The sequence below is a fragment of the Labeo rohita genome, chromosome 6 (genome assembly GCF_022985175.1).
Source record: "Labeo rohita strain BAU-BD-2019 chromosome 6, IGBB_LRoh.1.0, whole genome shotgun sequence".
Taxonomy (NCBI): Eukaryota; Metazoa; Chordata; class Actinopteri; order Cypriniformes; family Cyprinidae; genus Labeo; species Labeo rohita.
In genome coordinates this window covers 24341569-24364926 of record NC_066874.1, presented here as the reverse complement: position 1 = coordinate 24364926, position 23358 = coordinate 24341569, and the positions used below count along the sequence as shown (strand labels likewise).

Below are 23358 nucleotides of genomic sequence, written 5' to 3'. Positions count from 1 at the left end.
ATTAATAATTAAAACCCAAATAATAGATTAGTCAGTGTGATAATCCTCTATTTTTGCCATGTTTAAAACTTGCTACAGAATTTTTATTTATAACCGAAGTCATGGGAGTTTTGCGACATGTAAAACTCATTTACGGCGCGAAACAGCGTTTTCGCGCCTTTTTCATATAGGACATCATAGAGTTGGTAGAGTAACGTTAATTCAAAAGTGAAAGGCTTTAACGCTTTTTCAGTTTGTACGAACTTACATTATGGATTCTGATATATTGAAAAATATTAGAATGCAAAACGGCTGCTATGTATTCTGATTTAGTAGCAAATGTTTGATTTAAATAATTGTTTTGTATGTTTTGACCTTTTAATTTGTTTATGTTATGAACAGTATTAGTTAGTCATTAGTGTAAGCTTTAATTTGGAGCTGTATGTTACCTGGAATATGCAGAATTTATGACAAACTAAATCTTGTGAAACTCCCTTGGAAGACATTGTTACAGACTGTAAATACATTTTTGAGTTTATAGGTGGCTCGTGACCTTTCCAGTATGGCAAACACGCAGATGTAAAAAGGTAATCAGCAACATTTGACATGTACATTCATATCGTTGGCTGCATCCAAATATGCATACTTTAAGTTCGAAATCGAATGCTGTGTAGTACTACATTTGGTTTGGAAAGTATGTTCTGTGTACTATGAATATGAGTAATATGCCGTTAACAACTCAATTAATAGGATAGTAGGTACGGAAGTAGTAGGCCACCTGAATACTTTTTACATACTGTTTTTTGAATACTATGAATTCTGACAAACTACTCATTTCGTGTGCTGTTTTTCACATACTAAATAGTTTTCGAGTATACTTATTAAAATGCAGCGATCGTCTTCAAGTTGCTGTCATATTGAGGAAAAGAGCTGTTATGAGAGCAGCTGCTGAACCAATATTGGCTGAATGGAAGTGAAATTGCTTCGATTGAAATTTGAGTGTTTTTTTTTTTTTTTTAAACAATGATAGATCTCATCCTTTGAGCACCTCTCAGATATCCAATACAGAGCAGACATTTTTTGCCAGCTGCATGAGTACCTTCAACTCACTGTGGTGAGTGCGTGTGTGTGAGAGAATGGAGTTTATCAGGGCGCACATTCACAGGACGATCGTTAGCAGAGCGTAGCTTGATTTTCGTTGCCATGCGGGGAACAGGAGATAAGAGGTGCCATGTGCCACAGAGTCGGTTGTTACCCCGAACCCAAAAAGAGCAAGGAGGAGAGACTGAGCCAAGGTCAGTGAAGCTGTGTGACAAGTGGTAGATTTCACATCAGGAAACTGTCTTCAAACGGTCTCCAAAATCAGAGACAGGCCTTTTTTATTTCTCTTCGGGCCTTGCTTGAGTTTTCACACCAGAGGCCCTGTATCATCCAAGGCATTGCAGAGTCTTTAAAATAGTCCTCCCAACATCTAAGGCTTGCATGAATGACCTTTGCATAAAATGCGTAAAATCTGAGTAACAAAATAACACAGTAGGCATTCTTATGTTTAACTGTATAAGTAATAAATTGATTCTTGGTATTGGTTATTATAGTAAGTTTCTTTATAGACTATTATATTGACGTTTGTTGACAAAAAAGCTATTTAAACTATTTTTACTGCCTAGAAAAAAAAATTAATTTACTGACTTTTAGTAACAACATACAGTGATTTGAGAAGAATACTCAAGAATATTGTTTTGAAATATGAAATATCAAGTAACGTTTAAAAAAGACTTTCCGAAAACAGCACTTATTTAAAATCTACCACTGCATAGCTGAAACTAACATTTTAGATTAGGTAACACTATTCACTATCAAATATATGCATATAACTATATACTTATAAAGCACATATTAATCCTACCTAATCCATACCTAAACTTAACTACCTTAGTAACTATTAATAAGCAGCAAATTGACCTTAATGTACTACAGTGTCCTTTTGAGGAATGTTACTTGCAGCTTGCATTTTGGGCAAGCTGACCTAAAAGGCTAACTTTGTGTGTGTGTGTGTGTGTGTGTGTGTGTTTAAACATGGATCTAAATCAGGGTGGGGTGCTACACGTCTTTTAGATAAAGTTGTGCAAAAGCTAAAAAATTAATGGTTGTCTTATCAGCTCCTGTCCCCTCTCTATTTCTGTCTGGGTATTAATACTGTGGGTGTTGCCTTGGAAGCGTGCCCTAGCTGATATGAGTTTCCTGGTGAACATCAACGTACTGTCTACTGAGAATTTTGTTAGCTTTACTGTATGCATTCCAAAGCAGGTGTTTGCCTACATTTTATTATTTTGTAATGAGTACAGTTTGGAACATACAGTTTTATGCGAAAGTTTGGGAACCCCTTGCAGAATCTGTAAAAATGGGAATAATTTTAACAAAATAAGAGAGATCATACAAAATGCATGCTATTTTTTATTTAGTATTGCCCTGAGTAAGATATTTTACATAAAAGGAGTTTACATATAGTCAACAAGATCAAAAAATCTATAATCTATGACTGTTTTTTTGTTTTGTGATGGTTGTTCATGAGTCCCTTGTTTGTTCTGAACAGTTAAACTGAGCACTGTTCTTCAGAAAAGTCCTCCAGGTCCTGCAGATGCTTCTGTTTTTCAGCATCTTTTGCATATTTGAACCCTTTCCAGCAGTGACTGTATGGTTTTGAGATCCATCTTTTCACACTGAGGCCAATGAGGGACTCAGACACAATTATTAAAAAGGTTAAAATATTCACTGATGCTCTAGAAGGAAATGCAATGCATTAAGAGCTGGTGGGTGAAAACTTTTTAAATTTGAAGATGAAGGTAAATTGTACTTAATTTGTCTTCCGGGAAACTTGCAAGTATCTTCTTTTGCTTTCGGAATGCAGTACTAAATGGAAAAATAAAATATTTCAACAAAATAAGAAAAATTTGGACATCTTCATCCTGTTCAAAAGTTTTCACCCCCTTAATGCATCATGTTTACTTCTGGAGCATCAGTGAATGTTTGAACCTTTTTTTAATAGTTGGGTTTGAGTCCCTCAGTTGTCCTCGGTGTGAAAAGATGGATCTCAATGAACAACCATCATCACCACACACAGTATTAAGAACCAAGGGTTCCCAAACTTTTGAAGGGAGTCATTTTAATAATTTCAGCTATTTTTTCATTGTGGACTGTAAACATATTTTATGTAAAATATCTTACTCAGGAGAGTACTGAATAAAAAATAACATGCATTTTGTATGATCTCTCTTATTTTGTTAAAATTATTCACATTTTTACAGATTCTGCAAGGAGTTCCCAAACTTTTGCATAAAACTGTACATTGACAGTGTTACTTGAAACAACTGAAAAGGTGCTGTAGGCCTCAGCTATTTAAAGGAATAGTTCATCCAAAACTAAGAATTTGCTGAAAATTTCCTCACTCCTCAGGCCATCCAAGATGAGTTTGTTTCTTCATCATAACAGTTTTGGAAAAAATGGGTTGCTCACCAATGGCAGTGAATGTGTGCTTTTAATTTGAAAGGCTATTGTTCTCTTAAGTCTATTTTTATTACTACAAAAAAAAATCATTGTAGTTATCCAATTAGTCGATTAATCGACAGAATAAACTACTGATTACTTGATTACCAAAATAATCGTTAATGATAGCTCTAATCTATACTGTCCCCAGTCAAAATAAATAAATAAATAAACAAAATACATCTATAAAATAACCCTCCTAAAAATGTTCCTATGCACATTTTATTATAATGTAATATTATTTTAAAAAAGAATGAATTGTTAATATATAGATTTATGTAGTTATTTATTTTGAGTTTTTGCAACTTCAGCATGGCATTTAAACCACCGTGGGGGCCATTACCAACCACTTCACACCTACTTCACAAAGCACTTCAGATCAACATAGTTCCCCCTTTTTTATGCAGAACATGCAACCAGGGTAACCAAGTTCCAACGAAGTTCAAACATTAGTAAGCACTTAAAGCATAGGCTAAACATTTATTATTTAGACTATGAAAAATAATGATTTTACATGCTGTCTTTGAACAGCCTTTTTAATGTTATGTAGCCATGACAAGGCAAATTTAAAGATGCGTATTAATAAAAATATTTAAAAAAAAACAGGCTAGTATGTAAAAATACAAGTAAATATAGGTTGTTAGAAGTCAAGTATTAAACTCAACCTTCCCACACATGTGAAAAACCCCCCGCTGCATCATGTCTCCTGTTTGGCTTGTGCTCAGAATGTCAATGTGTCAGTGAAATGTCATTTGCACACAAATACAGACACAGAGACACAGATTTGGGCAATTGGAGAGGAATGCGGCAAGGTCAGCACAGGTATTTACTGGAACGGCGTGCAGAATAGTATTCTCATATTCAGAACATCAAGGACACCAGTGAGCTCTGCTCATTTTGTAAGCGAGTTTGGGGATGCATTTGCAGGTGGTTGTGCAACTGGCCTGGGGTGGCTCTTATATGGGGCGGCCCGCTCGTGTGTGTTTCTGAGTAAAACCACATTGTCCTCGCTGCTGTCTCAGCAGAGGGCCAAGGTATCTGCAGAGACAAACCTGGATAGAGAGCACAGAGAATAAGAAAGTCTCAGTGAAGGGAGGCGGGGGGGGTTTGGTCAAAGCTTCCTGTAAAGCGGTAAAGCAGGTGCAAAACCAAACACAGACACATAGTACATTCACACAGGAACACTATATGCATGCTGAGCTCAGGTCTACAAATAAGAGCCACTAAATATCATCGTGCAGAGTTAATAACAAGTAGTTTGTTTATATAAAAATCAATTTCATAATTTATTTAATGCCTGTGCAAATGCAGCGGTGACAAATGATCATGGAGAGATTAAAAATCTCAGAACTTCCGACTTCTACTAGTTGCTTGGGAATTGCTACATATATCAACCTGTTAACCAGCTTAGAGATAAAGAGAGAGGGAGTGAAAGAAAACAGAAAATAAGTCAGTGATTTATAAATGTTGCAGTAAAGGATTTATAAAGGTTGCAATTAAACTTTAGTGCACGGGTCGGCAACCTATGGCACACGTGCCAACATTGGCACGCAGAGGGATAATCAATGGCACGCGACCAGTAGGGAAAACTGCATACCGACGTACAATGTCAAAATAACTGAGATGGCCAAGGTGTCAGTTTAACATTAAAAGAGAGCAAAGTTAAGAAGGAAATTTGCAAAATTCAAATCATCTAATAATAATCAACTGTTTTATCATAGAAATATTAAATGACCGACAGTGATCCAGTGATGCAAAAGTTTTTTTCAAAATGTGGCTATATTTAGAGAAAGATTAAGTTGTGTGAGTGAATTATCTGCATCTGTGTCTCTCTCTACAAACAATGCTTACAAAAGCTTACTTCAAAAACAGCGATTTTACCACCTTATTGCTAAGAAACTTATTTTTAACCCCTATTCTGACCCTCTGTCTAAAACGACCTGCTTTAAGGGGCAGGGACTTTAAGGCTTTTCAGTAATTGGCCACTGTTATGATTGCCGCCATTGCATAGGAAACAGTATCAACGCCCCCTCGCTATTGCATGTGAGTGTTTTGACAACATGAAAAAAAAAAGGGTAATTTTCGGACAGATCATTATGAAATCACTTACTTACAGTTTGTGATGCAGCTGCAGTCAGATCTTCTTTGTGAACTCTCCATGACACTGTGCCTCGTTTAAAAAACAAAATGCTCCGGTCAATCCTCAGACAGGATCCAGGATGCCATTAAAAATTAACTATCCACTTGTTCCTTTTGCTGGTTTCCTTCTGATATCTGTACAAAGACGCAAATGAGCTGTTTAAAGGAGTCATCGGATGCCCATTTTCCACAAGTTGATATGATTCTTTAGGGTCTTATTGAAAAGTCTATAATATACTTTGGTTAAAAATTCTCAATGGCAGTGTAAAACAACCTTTTTACCTTGCAAAATGAGCTCTGCAAAAATCATCCTGTTCTGGTCGAGGTTGCTTTAAATGTTAATGAGCTGTGCTTGACCCGCCCCTCTCTTCTCTCTGTGGAGCCTGTTTACTTCAGCCGCGTTTAGCCGCTATACTTGCTAATATTCTTGTCTAAATTACATCCCTGCTCCAGCATCGAAACAATGGAGGTCGGACTGTTCCTGCTGATTTAAGGCGAGTCTGAGGTAAGACGCTCATGTCAATCAACTATTGTGGGAGCGGCCTCTGTCGGTGTGACGCCACACCGACAGGCATCTGAGAAAGGCTCGATTTGAAAAAGGGGATATTATTTTTATAGATTAATTAAAAACCACTGCATGGATTTTTATCATTATAGTGTAGATTTGTACATACACTGCCAACACACATTAATGTTCAAACAACATGTAAAAGTGAACTTTGCATCCGATGACCCCTTTAAGCCAAATGCCTCGAAACGAATGCTCTTTCACTCCATTTGTCCTATTGATAACAGACTCGAGTGTGTGTCAGAAAGCAAACGTGCATCTGTATCCAGTGTAGACAAGATAGCAGCGGTGATTGTAATTTCTATTTGCTTTTGACGCAACGCGACACTCGCATTCAGCGTATTTAAGTGACCAGCCGTTAAGCGACTGAACATCAGTGGGTGGGGCCTATGGTGAGAAGATGACTATTCGTCAATGCCTTGATCCAGAGTCAGTGTTTATGCAAATGTTTGTGCTGCTGTGACGTCATCTTGCACCTCAGATCCAATCGAGCCATTTTTGGAGCTTAATTAAATAAATGCTTTGTTTATCCCAATATATCAAGGCAAACTTGATTTCTCATGTCATGACCCCTTTAAACCAGTGCATTAATATAGAACGGTGATTACCCTGAATGGTTTTAACACAATTGGCCCTGTCATACACACATACAGTGGTGTTTAGTGGTCACACTGTAAATCTGTTTTTCAAAGTCTAAGTTAAACATTAAAATAAAGAATATGTTAGGATTTAGAAATGTTTAAAAATCAACTTCAGAAATATTTAAGATTTTGCACTGTTTCTATGATAGTCAAATACAGGTTTTTAATCTTAAAATTTACAATTGATTATGTACTGTATAAATACAGCAAGATTAACCAGAAAAATGTAAAATGGCCCAAATGGTTGGTGACACCTGCATTATCGCTTTAAAACCAGGGAGAGAAACGACAAGCAGATATTTAAACAGTAGAATTACCTAATTTATAGTTCCTCACTATTTGTTTGCAAGGTCCCTTCTCTTTTAGTAGCGTATAGCCTACTTTGATCAGCGTCTCTATTAAACGCAATAATAAGCCTCACATTTTTTGCAGTGTTTTTTTGTAGGGGTGACCAGGATGGTTGTAACACTTTTTCGTATAACTGTGAATAACCTTTTTTAAGGTTTTGACCCAAAATCTCTCAATTTCAACACAAGTTAGCTACACTTGTCTGCTGCCATCCGTTGTTATGAGCTATAGCAGATTTTAAAAATCGAAATTGAATGCAAGGACGTCCATAGGGTGCATTTGCAAGTTCCTGAATACTCAAAATGTGTTCATAAATAAAATGTGTCAAAAACTGACTTTTGAGGACATTTTAAGTGCTCCTCACTATTTGAGAAGTTAATGAATCAGTCAAATGTATTTAGCATTAAATCTTCTGATATCATCTGGCTTGTGTGGGTTAGAGGTGAGATTGAGGTTTGTGCTTAGCAAATGTCATCACTTCTATATATAAAACATTGTGTATATGAGATGCCCTTATTAATATACCGAAACTAACATGTTTGCATTGATGCTTGATTATGCAGACCATCCACCGGAAATCTACAGCTAATCCATGTTACAGTTATATACATTTATTGAAAATGAGGGCTTTCTCACTTATTTTGCCTCACTTGTATGTCTTTTGACTTTCCTCTCCATCCCAGAATAACCTTTTACTGTACATTAAATGGTAAGGGTGTAACCAGATAATAATAATGTGCCCTGCCTTTCTTATCTTTTAAATACACTTCTTCTTTTACGTGACTCTGGTAGCAAACCATTTTACAAGCCAATTATTGCAAACATTAAGATATCAACATTTGTATGTACAACTTAGGGATTCCATATGAAATCAGTGATAAATTTATTAGCGGAGAGAAGCAAACAACTGTTGATGTAATGAGAAGAGAGGAAGCTCAGCAGGAGGGGCTTCAGGGAGGACAGCGCAAACCTAAATGTAGCTTGCTGTCACTCAGCAAAATCACACCTTTGGAGTTCGCTGTAGTGCAGCAGGGCCGGTGTTATCTCCAGGTTCTTCAGATTAGTTTCTTTTCATTTTGTGACGTGGACAGCAAGAGAGTGCAAATGCATGTTATTTGTCTTTTTTAGATGAGCGTTTGATGCCTGAAAACATATTAGAGGTGGAAAAGCTATGCAGACGTGACAGGTAAGAGATCCTCGTGTGTTTAAACTTTATTTGCTTTGTTTAGTCACCATGCAGAGTTTTGAAATTTTGCGTGAGCTGCCACATCACGTTCACTTGTATTTTAGTAGTGCGAGAGATCAAATACAGTGACATATATTCATAAAACTAAAGATAGAGGTGCAATGCAGCAATCCTTGTTGGATTTAACTATTGGTTTAACTATTGGTTAACATTGGTGTACATTTTTTTGGTTTTATTTCTTTCAACATGACAAACCAAAAAAAACATATAAGCATGCTAATCACTTAGCCTTGTATAGCTTGACTTCACAAATGCTTGAAAGACTAAAAGTGTGAATTTGGCACTTTGTAGTCTTTCAACTGGTTTTATATTTATCGGATCTTAAAGGATGGATAAATAAAAGCTTTTCAGCTCCAGACCTTTTGCAAGTTAGACCTTTCTATTGTCTGATGCTTTGGGAAAATGAGTTTGTTGTGCTTTGGGATGGTTTTGACTTAAATGTTTCCCAAAAGCCATTTAACCCAAATATAGGTCAGGCAAATTGTAGGATCAGAATAGCATACCATACTTACATAAAACACCCCTAAATCAGACAAACAAATTCTAATTTTAGCTTCAGGAAGTGGATGGGTTTCACTCTATTCGTTTTAATCGAGCACTTCCTCGTCAGCTGGAGGGTTACCATAGTGATCCAGCCCAGATTGAGTGCAGCATGGTTTCTGTGGTAGCGTACAACGAAACGGTGATGATGTTTCGGTATATGTTGAGTTCATAAAAAAAAAAAATTACAGAGGATGCCACTACAGAAACTGAAAAAGCAATTTAACGTCTCCTCACTTGAGGGGAAGTTTTGTGAACTATTTTTAACTATATTGTTTTTCTTGGAATGTAAACTAAGCCTTGGATTGCTAAAATCACTGAAGAGAGAAATCCCATATGACAAAAAAAATATATTGTAAACAGTCCTTTATAAAAATATATTCACTTTCAACCTTCATATGCCAAAATATATTGAGAAATGTAATTCGGGGCAAGAAAATACATTTGCAGTCTTACAGGAGCCTGTGTTTAGGCTTTATTCTTTACATATTTTTATTCAAATGTGTAAAGTGTTCACATGTTATTGACAACAAAAAGGTACTTTTTTTTTTTTGTATTATATTTTATATGATATATTTCAAATCAATTTGAAGGTTTTTTAGTAAATATTTTTGACAATTTTTATTATATTTGTATTTATTTATTTTATTTTATTTTATTATTTATTTTATTTTACTTTTTGGTGCACTGTTGTCTGCTTGAAATTAAAGTTGGAACGGCATCTTCAACTTCAAGAAGTACACTTTTTTCTCTTTTTTTGTAAAATGTTCACGTTATTGACAACAAAAAGTTGTTCTTTTTTTTTTTCAAATGTCACATGCGAATGTATTATATGTTATATGGGGGAACATATAATAAATGTTTTTAAAATGTATATGTATATATTTAAAATAAATCTGAAGGTAATTTTAGTAAATATATTTTTGACAATTTATATAAATATTGAAATATATTTCAAATTTGTGTTATTTTGTTTTTTATTTGATTTTATTTGATTTTATTTGATTTTATTTGATTTTTTGGTACACTGTTGTCTGCTTGAAATTAAAGTTGGATCAAAATAACTCCTAATTCAAAAAGATAAAAATAAATAAATAAATAATTAGGAAGCATTTTATTTTAAAACAGCAAACAAGTTGTAAAAAAAATATTATATACATACAAGGTAAGATAATCATTAAGCAAACAGACTGTGTGCATGTGTGTTACTTTTAAGAAGTACACTTTTTTCCTATTTTTTTCTTGTCATTCACTTGAAAGTAAATGTTGAGTAAATATTGTACTGGATCTGCTGACACCAGTTCTGTCATTTAACATGATTTCAAGTTTTAAAGGTAACACCAAACAATAACTATAATATTACTCGTCTTATTATAATTAGTGTCATTTCGTGAGAAATATCTTTGTTCATTTCTGATTTGAGTCAAATTCTTGACATCCAGACAGTGGCATTGAAACATCTGATAATAATACACTTTTCCACTGTTCTGGAACCACTGATATACAATATTCCAGTTTCTGAACTGACATGTTGTTTCATCCTCATTATGCAGATGTCTGCACATCAGCACAGGAAGCTGGAGAGAGGGAGGGAGAGCGCAGAACAGCCATCTAATCAGCTTTTAAACAACAAGAAGAGTAAATGCAGTACTCTCATGTTTTTTTAAACAAATATTTTTTTATTCTTTACCAGTGTCAAAAATTAACTTTTTTTCAATTAGGGTGATTGCATATTGCCCCTAACATCTGTGCATTTTTTCACCCAGCCTTGGTTAATTTCTGACCCTGTTGTATTCTGTATTCTGTCATATAATAACTCCATCTGGACTGGTCTGATTTGATGATTGTTGTGATTGGCAGGTGCCGGTGCCAGTGACTGGGTGAAACGAAAGCTAAATCAGCATATTCGCAATAAACACAGGTTAGAAAGAACACAAACCTGGATCTCAGGTTGCATTTTAGTTGTGGAACTGGAGTCATTTATATTTTCTGTTATTCAGGAAACCTGAAAGTCAGGATCCAGCCCAGCTCAGTGCATCCAACATACCTGAATCTCATTATTTTGAGGAGGACAGTCCATTAAGAAGAACAGGTTACACACATGTACACATTCACACAAACATGTGAGCTTGTACACATACACTTGAAATGAGTAGAAATCTGAGAACTTTTAAATAACTTCATGAATGCTGGTCTTCACCTGTTTATATTTTAAGCACATTTGTGTTTGTGCATGTTCGTGAAAAGCCTCTGAGCCAATTCTGAAGCTGCGACCAAAGAGAAGTGCTTCGGGAAGACAAAACCCACTGCAGCGTAAAACCAGTGCGCCCCCTACTGTCAGAGAACCTGACTCTATGGGTGTGTAATAACACTGTTCTAAAAGTGGATAAAGCAAAGATATCATAAAAATTGTAAATTCAGGTGTAACCTTAACCTGGTATGTGTACATTTTAGGGGGAACTTCCAGTTCTACAACAGTATTCAAAGGAAGATCATTATCAGATAAAAAAATGAGCTGTCAAGAGCCACAGACCTTTAGCACATCATCACCACACGAGGTCTGTTACTGGTCTTTCTGTTTGAAAATCTGTAATTTTTTCTCATATATTTTCAAGATATTTTCCAGGCAGCATCTTTTCTGTAGTTTATTTTCTTTATTTTACAAAGCTGAATTTGCATTAAGGTTATTTTTGTACTTTTTTGGTAAATTTTTATTTAAATTGATACTTTGTTTAATTATTGTTTTGTTGATGAATGCCCCTCATTGTCCAACACGATATTTGTGTACTGGCATTTCTGCTGTAATTATGACAATATGCTTGTTTTAATTTATTTATTTATTTATTTATTTTTAATCAAACTTGCAATTATAAGATAAAAAAATCTATTTAAATTAAAAAAGTAAATGCAGGAAAAAAAAATTAGTAAGATTTCAGTTTACATTTCAGTTAGAGTTGCTAATACAGCTGCTGAGGGCATTACATTTTCTCTTTTGACTGATGTAATCCATCTCTTTTTTTTTTGCAAGTCATGGAAATGCAGTTTTCTCACAAAACAGTGGATTGATATATATATATATATATATATATATATATATATTGGAATGCAAAAATAATATTTGTCTACTATTATAAAGTCTGTATTGTGAGATATAAACTCGCAATTATGAGAAATAAAGTCAGAATTGTGTAATATAAACTTGCAAGAAAAAATTCTGAATTGCCAGATATAAACTCACGATTGCGAGTTATAAAGTCAGAATTGTGAGAAATAAAGTCAGAAAAAAGCCCAAATTGCAAGACGTAAATTCTGAGAACATATCAGTCTTTTTTCCCCTCAGAAGGGGACTTTATAACTTTATAGTTTATATCTTTATATCTTTATATCTTTAAAGTTTATATCTGACAATTCTGAGAAAAAAGTCATAATTGTGGGATAAATTTCATTTTATTTCAGTTCTGCCTTTTTTTCTCAGAATTGTGAAATATAAACTCACAATTGCGAGTTATAAAGTCAGAATTGTGAGAAATTAAGTCAGAAAAAAAGTTTAAATTGCCTGCCATAAATTCTGAGAACATATCAGTCTTTTTTCCCCTCAAAAGGGGACTTTATAACTTTATAACTCACAATTGCAAGTTTTTATCACACAATTCTGAGAAAAAAGTCTGAGATAAAAGTATTTTATCTTACAGTTTTGACTTTTTTCTCGCCAATACTGACTTTTTTCTCAGAATTGTGATATAAACTCACAATTGTGAGTTATAAAGTCAGAATTGTGAGATGTAAACTCACAATTTTGAGAAATAAAGTCAGAATTGCATGATACAAACTCACAATTGCAAGTTATAAAGTCAGAATTGCAAGAATAAATTATGAGAACATATCAGTCTTTTTATCCCTTCAAAATTGGACTTTATAACTCACAGTTGCAAGTTTATATCTCGCAATTCTGACTTTTTTTCACAGAATTGTGAGATATAAACTTGCATTTGCAAGAAAAAAAGTATTTTGAGTTTGTATCACGCAATTCTGAAAAAAAAGAAAAGTCAGAATTGTGATATTAAAAAGTCAATTTTTTTTATTCAGTGGCGGAAACAAGCTTCCGTAACCTTCTATAGTTTACTTCCGTGTTCCAAACCTATTAGTGTGAAAATTGTCCACTGCAATTTTTTAATTTTAATGCTATGTTCAGCCTGAACCTCCCTCATTCCTGACTGCAGCTGCATTATTCTGCTTTTCTTCAGGATGAATCTCCTGTACACAGCGTTCAGAACCCCATGATCTGGACTAGATATTCACAGCCGGTCTTTGCCGTGCATCCACCTGTTCTTGCAGGTAACACACATTCAGTAGTCTTGAGACCAAACTATCAGTGTAAATGAAAAAAGTTAGGGTAATTTGCTTTTTCTCTCTCACAGTTCCTGGGCAGTGGGCGGTGATGCCTCATAGGCCTTTGAGCAAATCCCAGTCAGCACCTTCGTTTGTCCAGCACTTCCACACTCAGACTGTCATGATTGCACACCCCATGTACCAGCAGCAATGGCCACAGGAGACATTCCAGCACCACACCGAGACAAACGAGCATTTGCACGCAAGCACACAGATCTCTGTTTCACACGCTCTGTCTCATCGTAAGGTACCTTTTCGCACTTCTGGATCGCTGAGAAGAGACAGAGAGAGAGCAAGAGAGGACTTGCGCGTACCATCAAGGTCACCGCATGATAACTGTTGCAGTAATAAAATGGGAGTACAGCACCACAGTGAATGCTGTAATGCACAAAACAGAATATTTCACCGGAACCTTGGGCGTGTGCATTCCTCCCCAGACGCCTTCAATGGAAGTCTGCCTTCACATTTATTCTCATCTCTAGCCCGGGGTGTCAGAAGCAAATCGAACTACACCACAGGTAGGGGGAATGAGGGTGTCGCAACAAAATATAACCATAATGCTCCTAAGGAAAAAAAACTAAGAATTAACTAAATGTTTCTGCACAGTTTTTAAGCCACTAATCAAATAAGTCGATTTGTGTCACTGAGCTTGTGAATTTGGGTCAGATGTTCTAGCTTCCATTGATTTAACAGTAAGATTTGTTGTTTTTTTAAAGTCTCTTCTGAGCCTGCATTTATTTGGTCTGAGGTACAGCAAAAACAGTAACATTTTGAAATATTTTTTACTATTTAAAATAACTGTTTTCTATTTAAATATATTTTAAAATCTAATTTATTCCTGCGATTTCAAAGCTGAATTTTTAGCATCATTGCTCCAGTCACATTTTGATCAATTTAAAGTGTCCTTGCTTAATAAAAGTATTAATTTCTATAATTTATTTCCTAAAATATACTACAAGCTTTTGAATGGTATAGTGTATAATATTACAAAAGCTTTTTATTTCAGATAAATGCTGATCTTTGGATCTTTCTGTTCATCAAAGAATTCTGAAAAAATGTACTAAACTGTTTTAAATAATAACAATAATACTGTTTCTTGAATCAGGAATAAATAGTAAAAATATTTCACAATATTACTGTTTTTGCTGTACTTTGGATCAAATAAATGCAGACTTAGTGTGCAGAAGAGAATTCTTTAAAAAACATTAGAAATTTTACTGTTCAAAAACTTTTGACTGGTAGTGTATATATACACACATAATTACAGTGTGGCAATTAATTAATTGAATGAATCGCAAAGCAATCGCAAATCATATTTGACAAATTACCCCCTAATAATAAAGTCATGATTGTGTTCAGTAAGAAAAGCTATCAAATAGCATCAAAAAGTAGCTTTAGAAAAAATATGCTGTTCTGGTATGCCTTTATATGTAATATTTTTGTTTGCAAAATTGAGCAATAAACATAATATTGTGTCTAAAGTATGACACAATGTTAGCTTTTATATTACCATGTTAACTTGGCAGCCCTAAAATATATTTATTTTTATTTTAAAGTATATTTGTGTGTGTAGGTTTGGTGTTTGACTATCAGATGCTGAAACATGTGTGTGACTGTGGAGGGTATGGTGACAGAATCGTGAGTATCTGGACAAGATTGCTGGAGTGTGGCCTCAGGAATCAGTGTAAGGTAAATAATGCTGAACAGCTCATAAAGTTCTAACTATTATTGCAGTGGTGAGAATTTACATACAGGTGTGTGTGTGCTTGTGTCTTAGGCTGTTAAAGGCAGGCTGGCCACGTTTGAGGAACTACTGTCAGTCCATTCAGAAGAGCTTGTTTGTTTGTACACTGGGTTGTCGGAAAGAACATCTTCCATAGCATATCGAAGTCAAACAGACCTTGATACGGCATCGAATACTTCCTGCAGTGCAGAAATACTGAAGATGGCAGTCGGCAGTGTGATTGAGCTGGCTCTGCGTGTGGCTGGAGGAGAGCTAAGGGTGAGATTCCCAAAGTCCACTATTATTTCTCCTATAAACACAGAGCTTCGACCTGTTCAGGTTCTTACACATTCTTTTTCTGGCTCGTCCTCAGAATGGGTTTGCTGTGGTCACGCATCCAGGACATCATGCATCACATTCTCAAACATGGTAAGTTACACTTACAACTGCAGACATGTTTTTCAACATGAAATGGAACTTAAAACAGGATGTTCAGCAAGAAAGCATATAGAATCACTCTTTCATGGTCGTTCCTTTTCTTGTGATGTCACATTAATATTGAGAAACTAAAAAACAAACACTACTGTTCAAAAGTTTGGGGTCAGTATGATTTTTTTTTAAAGACATTAATACATTTATTTCACAAAGATGCATTCATTTGGTCAAAAAGTACAGTAAAAACTTTTAAATTGTACAAAAAAATATATTTTATTCTATTTTATTTTATATTAAACAGAACAACTGTCTTCAAATTGATAAAAAAGGACATTTTTTTAAGCTTCAAATCAGCATAACGTAGATCTGAAGGATCATGTGACATTACAGATTGGAGTAATGGCTGCTAAAAATTTAGCTTTGAAATCAAAGGAATAAATTGCATTTTAAAAATATGTATTAAAAGAGAACAGTTATTGAAAATTGCAATAATATTTTACAATCAAAAAAAAAAAAAAAAGAACTTACAAACCCTGAACTTTTCATTGGTAGTGTGCAGTGTTGGGGAAAGTTACATTTAAAAGTAATGCGTTATGCGTTTAAAATTTTGCGTTACTCCCTGAAAAAGTGACTAATTACGTTACTTTTTATGGAAAGTAATGTGTTACGTTACTTTTGCGTTACTTTTTAAATCTTGGCAGGGCTTGCTTCTTTGGTTTTAATATAAAACAATTCTAATGTAAAAGCCCTTTTACACCAAAAGTGAAATGAATTCACCTCAGGCTGAAAGAAAAGTACATTTATGCAGGAGATCACTCTTCAACTATAAAAATGAAGCACAAATGTTAGTTTATCTGAAGTATTTTTGCATATTAATAAGGCTGAATTGCATTATCGAAGGTCAGCAGCAAAGACACTGGTTACTAAAATGGGATTAAATACATAAAGGATATTTGTTTTATTTAACGTATTTAATTATTGCAGGTTTGCGTCATATTCTGAGTTTGCATTTCACTGTTTTTATTCATTTTGAGGAATACTGAATCTGTTTTTGTGAGTGAGATGAATTAATGCATGTTCACATTTAGTCTAAAATACAGTAACATCATGTTTACTCCCAATTTCCCGACAGGAGACTTGTCAATCAATAAATGGGAAAAAAGTAACTGACGTTACTAATTTGAAAAAGTAACTCAGACATTTTCTTAGAAATTCAAAAGTAATGAGTTACTTTACTAGTTACTTGAAAAAAGTAATCTGATTACGTAACTCGCAATACTTGTAATGCGTTACCCCCAACATTGGTAGTGTATGCAGGTAAATAATGCTGTGTATTAAAAAGTTTCATATTGTTTTTTCTTTCATTCTCTGTCTTACAGTGGTTCCAGTATCTTTAACTCTGTGGCCATTGCTGCTAAACAGCTTCAGGAGCGACTGAAGGTTAAGAAGATCCTTATAGTAGACTGGGTAAGACGCACACACACAGTATTTGCCTTACATATATTTCCACACTTACACACATTTGCAATGACTGGGTATTTGACCATAATATGCCCAAGAACTGTTTTCTAAGTTATAATTTATATAATTTTACAATATAAAGAGTATGTAATTTGCCTGGTGAGGATTTCTCTTAAGCTGTACTCTTTCTTCCAATCTCCTCGCCTTCAAAATTCATAATTTTTGCAATTTCATTTGACAAGAGGCACAAAATGAAACACTTTACCTTCAACCTTTGATTTTTTTTTGTGCGTGAAATCAGTAAACCTTTCCAAAACGTTTGTTTTTTCATCACTAATCATTGCACTCTGCATATTTGTCAGGATGTTCATCATGGTTATGGAACTGAGGAGATATTCTACACGGATCCTAGTGTCCTCTATATATCCCTGCATCGCTATGACAATGGTTCTTTCTTCTGTGGAAATGGACAGCCCACCAGGGTTAGTTTTGTGTACATCCCTTTATGAAACTAGTGAGTGTGTTTGAGATTTGAGCATGACTGTGCATTCTTTAAGTGTCAGATTACTATATCTATGTAAACTGAAGCTATATGTATGTTTTACAGGTAGGATCTGATAGAGGAGAAGGCTATAATGTAAACGTGGCTTGGTCAGGAGGCCTGAGTCCTCCAATGGGAGATGCAGAATACCTAGCTGCGTTCAGGTACTGTTTTGATGTCATTTTAGTGTGTCTAGTGTCATTTTAGACTCACGTTAAAGGATTAGTTCATTCCAGAAATAAAATTAATAATAATTTACTCACCCCCATGTCATCCAAGATGTTCATGTTCAAGTTTTTTGAGGAAAACATTCCAGGATTTTTCTCCATATAGTGGACTTCAATGGTGGCCAACAGGTTGAAGGTCCAAAATGCAGTTTCAGTACATCTTCAAAGAGCTCTGCACGATCTCAAACGAGTAATAATGCTCTTGTCTAGCAAAACGATTAGTCATTTAAAAAAAAAAACAGTAGGTACTTTTTAACCACAAATGTTTATCATTCACTAGCTCTGCATCCACAACGCCCTTTACAAAAACAACGATGTTGGACGATTTTGAAGTTGAGAAGAGAAATTAAGATTTTTGTTTTTTGCCCTCTCCTACCTTTTTGAACTGGAGAACACAGACGAAGAACTAATCATGTGTGATCTTTCCAATGTGATTAAGCAATGCGTGAAGTTGTAGAAGTGAATCACAGAGCTAGTGCAAGATGAGCATTTGTGGTTAAAAAGTATAAACATTTTATTTTTCTTAGAAAATCGTTTTAGTAAATAAGACCCTTATTCATCATCTGGGATTGTGTAGAGCCCTTTGAAGCTGCACTGAAACTCCAGTTTGGACCTTCAACCCAATGATCCCCACTGTAGTCCACTATATGGAGAAAAATCCTGGAATGACTTTCTTAAAGGGGTCATCGAATGCCCATTTTCCACAAGTTGATATGATTCTTTAGGGTCTTAATGAAAAGTCTATAATATACTTTGGTCAAAAATTCTCAATGTTTGTGTAAAACAACACCCTTTTTACCTTGCCACAATCAGCTCTGCAAAAATCATTCCATTCTGCTCGAGGCTGCTTTAAATGTTAATGAGCTCTGCTCACCCCGCCTCTCTCTTCTCTCTGTGGAGTGACGAGCCTGTTTACTTTTACGTTTAGCCGCTAAACATGCTAACTAGCACATTATTAGGAAAGGCGATCGCACAGTTTCATAAAAAACTTTTATACATACTTCTGCTGTAAGTGAGGCTGGATCACGAATGATTTGCGCGAACATAGACGCATTTATGTAGATCAGGAGGCGCATTCCATTTACAAACAAATGTAATCCACTGCATCTTCAGCAGCTCAGATGTCGGGAGTACATGACGACCACTACGTTCATTATTACATCCAGCAACACGGAGATATTCTTGTCTAATTTACATCTCTGCTCCGGCATCAAAACTTGGAGGTTGGACTGTTACAACTGATCTGAGGTAAAACGCTCACGTGAATCAACTATCGTGGGAGCGGCCTCTTTGGGTGTGACGGCACACCGACAGGCGTCTGAGAACGGCTTGATTTGAAAAAGGGGATATTATTTTTAGAGATTAATTAAACACCACTGCATGGATTTTTATCATCATAGGGTAGATTTGTACATACACTGCCAACACACATTAATGTTCAAACAACATGTAAAAGTGAACTTTGCATCCGATGACCCCTTTAAAAACCTTAACCTTAACTTCTTTTTGACTAAAGAAAGAAAGACATGAACATCTTGTATGACATGGGGGTGAGTAAATTATCTGGAAATTTTTATTCTGGAGGTGAACTAATCCTTTAAAAATCATTCATTTTTCATTTGTACATCTTCATACTATTCCAAACCTGTGACTTTTTTTTCCTTCAGGGAAACTTGCAGTTCTGTCTGGTGCCACTGTTAAGTCTACATTAACTAAAAAGCTAAATATTCTGTCTCTCTTTATAGAACGGTGGTTATGCCAATTGCTCATGAGTTTTCACCAGATGTGGTCCTGGTTTCAGCTGGTTTTGATGCTGCAGAGGGTCACCCAGAGTCTCTGGGTGGATACAGAGTTTCAGCAAAGTGTAGGTATCAGAAATACAAACTGTTGCCATAGAGTTTATGTCTACAATTTCCAAATTGCCTACATACTATAAAATACTATTAATATTAAATAAGCATGAAGATAGATAACACATACAAATAAATATTGGGTAAAAATGCACTTTAAATTAGTTAAAAAAAAATCACAATTGAATAAAATATTCTTTTGTTCATAATCAATATTTCTTTTGGCTTCTTAACTCACTAGGCTTTGCAAAAGCATTTAATTACATGATCTGAGCCTGAGAGTGTTTCTGTTGTTTCTGCATTTGTCTTGCTCTGTAGGGTTTCCCCTTAGAAAAAAAAAAGCTTCTTTAGATGGAAAGCAGAAGTGCTTATAATGACTTGGCATTTTTGACTCAAATGTTCTGGCCATATTAAAGCCATGACTTAGTGTCAGCTATCATGAACTGCTAAAGGGTTAGTTCACCCAAAAATGAACCCGATAATTTTGTTATTAATTCCTCACCCTCATGTTGTTCCAAATCTGTATGACTTTCGTTCATCTTCAAAACACAAATTAAGATATTTTGATGGAAACCGAGAGCTTTCTGACCCTGCATAGAGAGCAACGCAACTGACACGTTCAAGGCCCAGAAAGGTAGTAAAGACATTGTTAAAACAGTCCATGTGAGATCTGTGGTTGAACCGTAATGTTATGAAGCTTCCACTGACATGGAAGAGAAGAAATTGCAGGATTGGAAAGCTCTTGGATTTCATCAAAAATACCTTCATTTGTGTTCCAAAGATGAACAAAGGTCTTATAGGTTTGGAACGACATAAGGGTGAGTAATTAATAAATAAATTTAATTTTTTTTGGGTAAACTATCCCTTTAAATCAAGAGTAACTATAATACCTCCAGGATGTTTCTGTATGACATGTACAACTGACCAAATATGCAAATTCTCATTTGAAAGTTTTGATTTTACGTGATATGTCTCAGGTTTCGGATTCTTGACCCGGAAGTTAATGGAGTTGGCTGAAGGTCGAGTGGTGTTAGTGTTAGAGGGAGGTTACGTTCTCACATCCCTCTGTGATGCGTTGCAAGCCTGTGTCAGCGCTCTTGTGGGAAATGAGGTGTGTGTGTTTACAGATGCCCACGTGTACAATTCACCACCTTGAGTGTTGTGTAAATGCATGTGTGTTTTTTACAGCCTGAGCCTTTAGCTGAGATGGAATTAGTGAGGAAACCCTGCTTCAACGCAGTTGAGTCTCTGAAGACAGTACTACATGTTCAGAGTGAGAATCTTTCAGTTAGCATTGCTCATGTCTATTTTCTGTGGTCTTTTTGATCTTTTCTTCTCATACTACTCTCTGTCTCTCTCTCTTAGGCAGGTACTGGCGTTCAGTGAGGTCTATGGTGGACACTGTGTCTCTGTCCTATGTGAATGCAGAGAGGAGATACTCGGCAGGCACTGAAGCTGCTTTAGTCTTGGATGGCCTCCATATGAGCATTCCAATCATAAGCCGGTAATACAGCAGTATAGAGTGAAACATTTTTAAAAACATGGCTAGATATGGACTAAAACTGACACGACTATTGAATCTATTGATGTTCTCTGCTCTATAGTTTCCCAAATGAGCCAATGGAGCATGATGAAGCTGAATCAATGTAGAAGTCTGTCTTATTTTCTGGAAGAATTCATTCCTCTCCAAGCAGAATAGAAGTTGGACATCCTGTGCTGAGGCTGCTGTGATATTACTGTGGTGATTGCAGTGTTGTGTGAGACAGGAGACAATCCTCAGGAACTAGACTATACAAAAGAATTTCATCTCGTGAGTGATTTATTGAAATGCTGAGTCATTTGTTTGATGACATTTTCCAGTTATAGCTTGCTCATGATACCTCTGGACAATGTCAAATAAGGATATCATACAGACAGGAAGTGAAAATTTATGAGAAACATAGTTAACCAGGTTTTATTGTTCATGAGTTTGATCAAGGGACAAAACTTTTGTTTATACACTACCTTTCAAATATTTGGGGTCAGTAATTTTTTCAAACGTTCAGCAAGGATGCATAGCCGATCTTTTGAACTATTTTCAACATTGACAGTAACAAGTGATTTTTGAACACCAAATCAGCATATATGTGACCCTGAGCCACAAAATCAGTCATAAGTAGCATGGGTATATTTGTAGCAATAGCCAACAATACATTGTACGGGTCAAAACTATACATTTTTCTTTTATGCCAAAAATCATTAGGATATTAAATAAAGATCATGTTCCATAAAGATATTTTGTAAATTTCCTACCATAAATATATCTAAAGGTAATTTTTGATGAGTAATATTTAACAGCTTTAAAGGTGATTTTCTTACATTTTCAGTTTATTTATTTATTCATTCATTTTTAACTCTCAGATTCCAGATTTTTAAATAGTTGTATCTCGGCCAAATATTGCCCTAACAAACCGTACATCATTGGAAAGCTTATTTATTCAGCTTTCAAGTGATGTATAAATCTCAATTTCAAAAAATTACCGTAATGACTGTTTTTTTTGGTCCAGGGCCACATATTAGAATGGCTACTGAAAATTCCGTGAGCCATCACAAGTTTTCGTTTTAAAACGCTCTCCGTCCACACTAGCGTTTTCAAGCGTTTTCCAAAAGTTTGTTATCCGTACTGACACGTTGAAACATTAAATTCGCCTTACTGCGCATGTGTAAACCTTATATAAGCGCACTGAGATATCAAAATATCTTATTAACTGACGTCCATGTTGAGTCTACTCATATTTGAGCTAAAACGCAACTGTCCTCATGTTTTGCCGCAGGACAGCAATTTTGAGTAAATTTTCTGTCATCTTTTTAGGACTGTAATATGAAGTGTACAAACTAAATATATCTTTAGCAACAGTGTGAAAGCGAATAGCACATAACAGACATAACAGTCCACAACAACGCGAAAATGGCGTTTTCAAATTTATCCACTTCGGAGAGCGTTTTCAAAAAAACGCCACCTCAGAGTGGACGGAAGTCCAAAACGGAGAGAAAAGGATGTTTTCAAACGAAAACGTACTAGTGTGGACAAGGCCTGAATAGTAATAACATTTCACAATATTACTGTTTTACTGTATTTTTGATTATATAAATGCAGCCATGATGTACATGGGGGTTCTTTCAAAAACATGAAAATCTTACCAACCCCAAACTTTTGAACAGTAGACTGGAATGAAAAATGACTAGTTTTAGGCATCTGTTAGTCCTTGATACCTTTAAAATAGTCTTGAAAATTTAGTTATAAAAGCTTTAATGATTGCACTTTATGTTCATCAATCATTACAAATTTAAAAAGAAAAAACCCTGAGACATTTTGCATTGGGCTCAGCTGTCATTATTAATATCGATAGATTTCACTCTGTGAATATGTACGGCAGCTATCTTTGTATGTCAAGTATTTATATAGCAAGCATAACGAAAAAGGGTACAAAATACTGTGCTTTGCTACATCACTTCGGCTGAAATTAACTTCTGAGAAAATTTTTTTTTTTTTTTTTACTAAGTTGGTCTATAATTACATTTAAAGATATTCTGAGAAATACAAAGACATCCGCACTTGCATATTTTCCAGTTGTCTGAATTTTTACATTGTTTTTATAATCGTTTCATTTATTTGTGTTCAAAATGTTTTGTTCTCAAAATTAAATAAACCTGTATTTGTACTTTTTTAGAAATAATTTTGAAATGAA

General features: G+C 35.1%; 1 protein-coding gene across 5 annotated transcripts; it reads left to right on the top strand.

Annotated features, from left to right (window-relative positions):
- The first annotated feature begins 460 nt into the window (after window positions 1–460).
- On the top strand, window positions 461–23346 carry hdac7b (histone deacetylase 7b). Of its 5 annotated transcripts, none has more exons than XM_051112490.1 (20): window positions 461–566; window positions 8347–8404; window positions 10558–10642; window positions 10865–10925; window positions 11005–11096; window positions 11252–11362; window positions 11459–11562; window positions 13249–13339; window positions 13423–13911; window positions 14967–15082; window positions 15171–15395; window positions 15490–15545; window positions 16931–17018; window positions 17375–17494; window positions 17620–17717; window positions 19526–19644; window positions 20608–20741; window positions 20819–20903; window positions 20996–21134; window positions 21235–23346. In XM_051112490.1, the coding sequence occupies exons 3-20, from the start codon at window positions 10558–10560 to the stop codon at window positions 21278–21280; spliced, it is 2259 nt and encodes a 752-aa protein (XP_050968447.1). In that variant the 5' UTR covers window positions 461–566; window positions 8347–8404; the 3' UTR covers window positions 21281–23346. The 5 variants fall into 5 exon arrangements, with proteins under 5 accessions (XP_050968447.1, XP_050968448.1, XP_050968446.1 ...); XM_051112491.1 differs by lacking the exon at window positions 461–566 and adding an exon at window positions 1251–1274; XM_051112489.1 differs by lacking the exon at window positions 461–566 and adding an exon at window positions 8056–8268.
- Window positions 23347–23358: the final 12 nt, after the last annotated feature.

What these genes read in the sequence shown, in the direction of transcription:
- hdac7b (XM_051112490.1), top strand. Translation starts at nt 10,558, where the DNA reads ATGTCTGCACATCAGCACAGGAAGCTGGAGAGAGGGAGGGAGAGCGCA. An exon ending in CAGAGAACCTGACTCTATGG is followed by an intron (nt 11,363 to 11,458) that starts GTGTGTAATAAC and finishes TGTACATTTTAG; the next exon opens with GGGGAACTTCCAGTTCTACA. An exon ending in GCGCTCTTGTGGGAAATGAG is followed by an intron (nt 20,742 to 20,818) that starts GTGTGTGTGTTT and finishes TGTTTTTTACAG; the next exon opens with CCTGAGCCTTTAGCTGAGAT.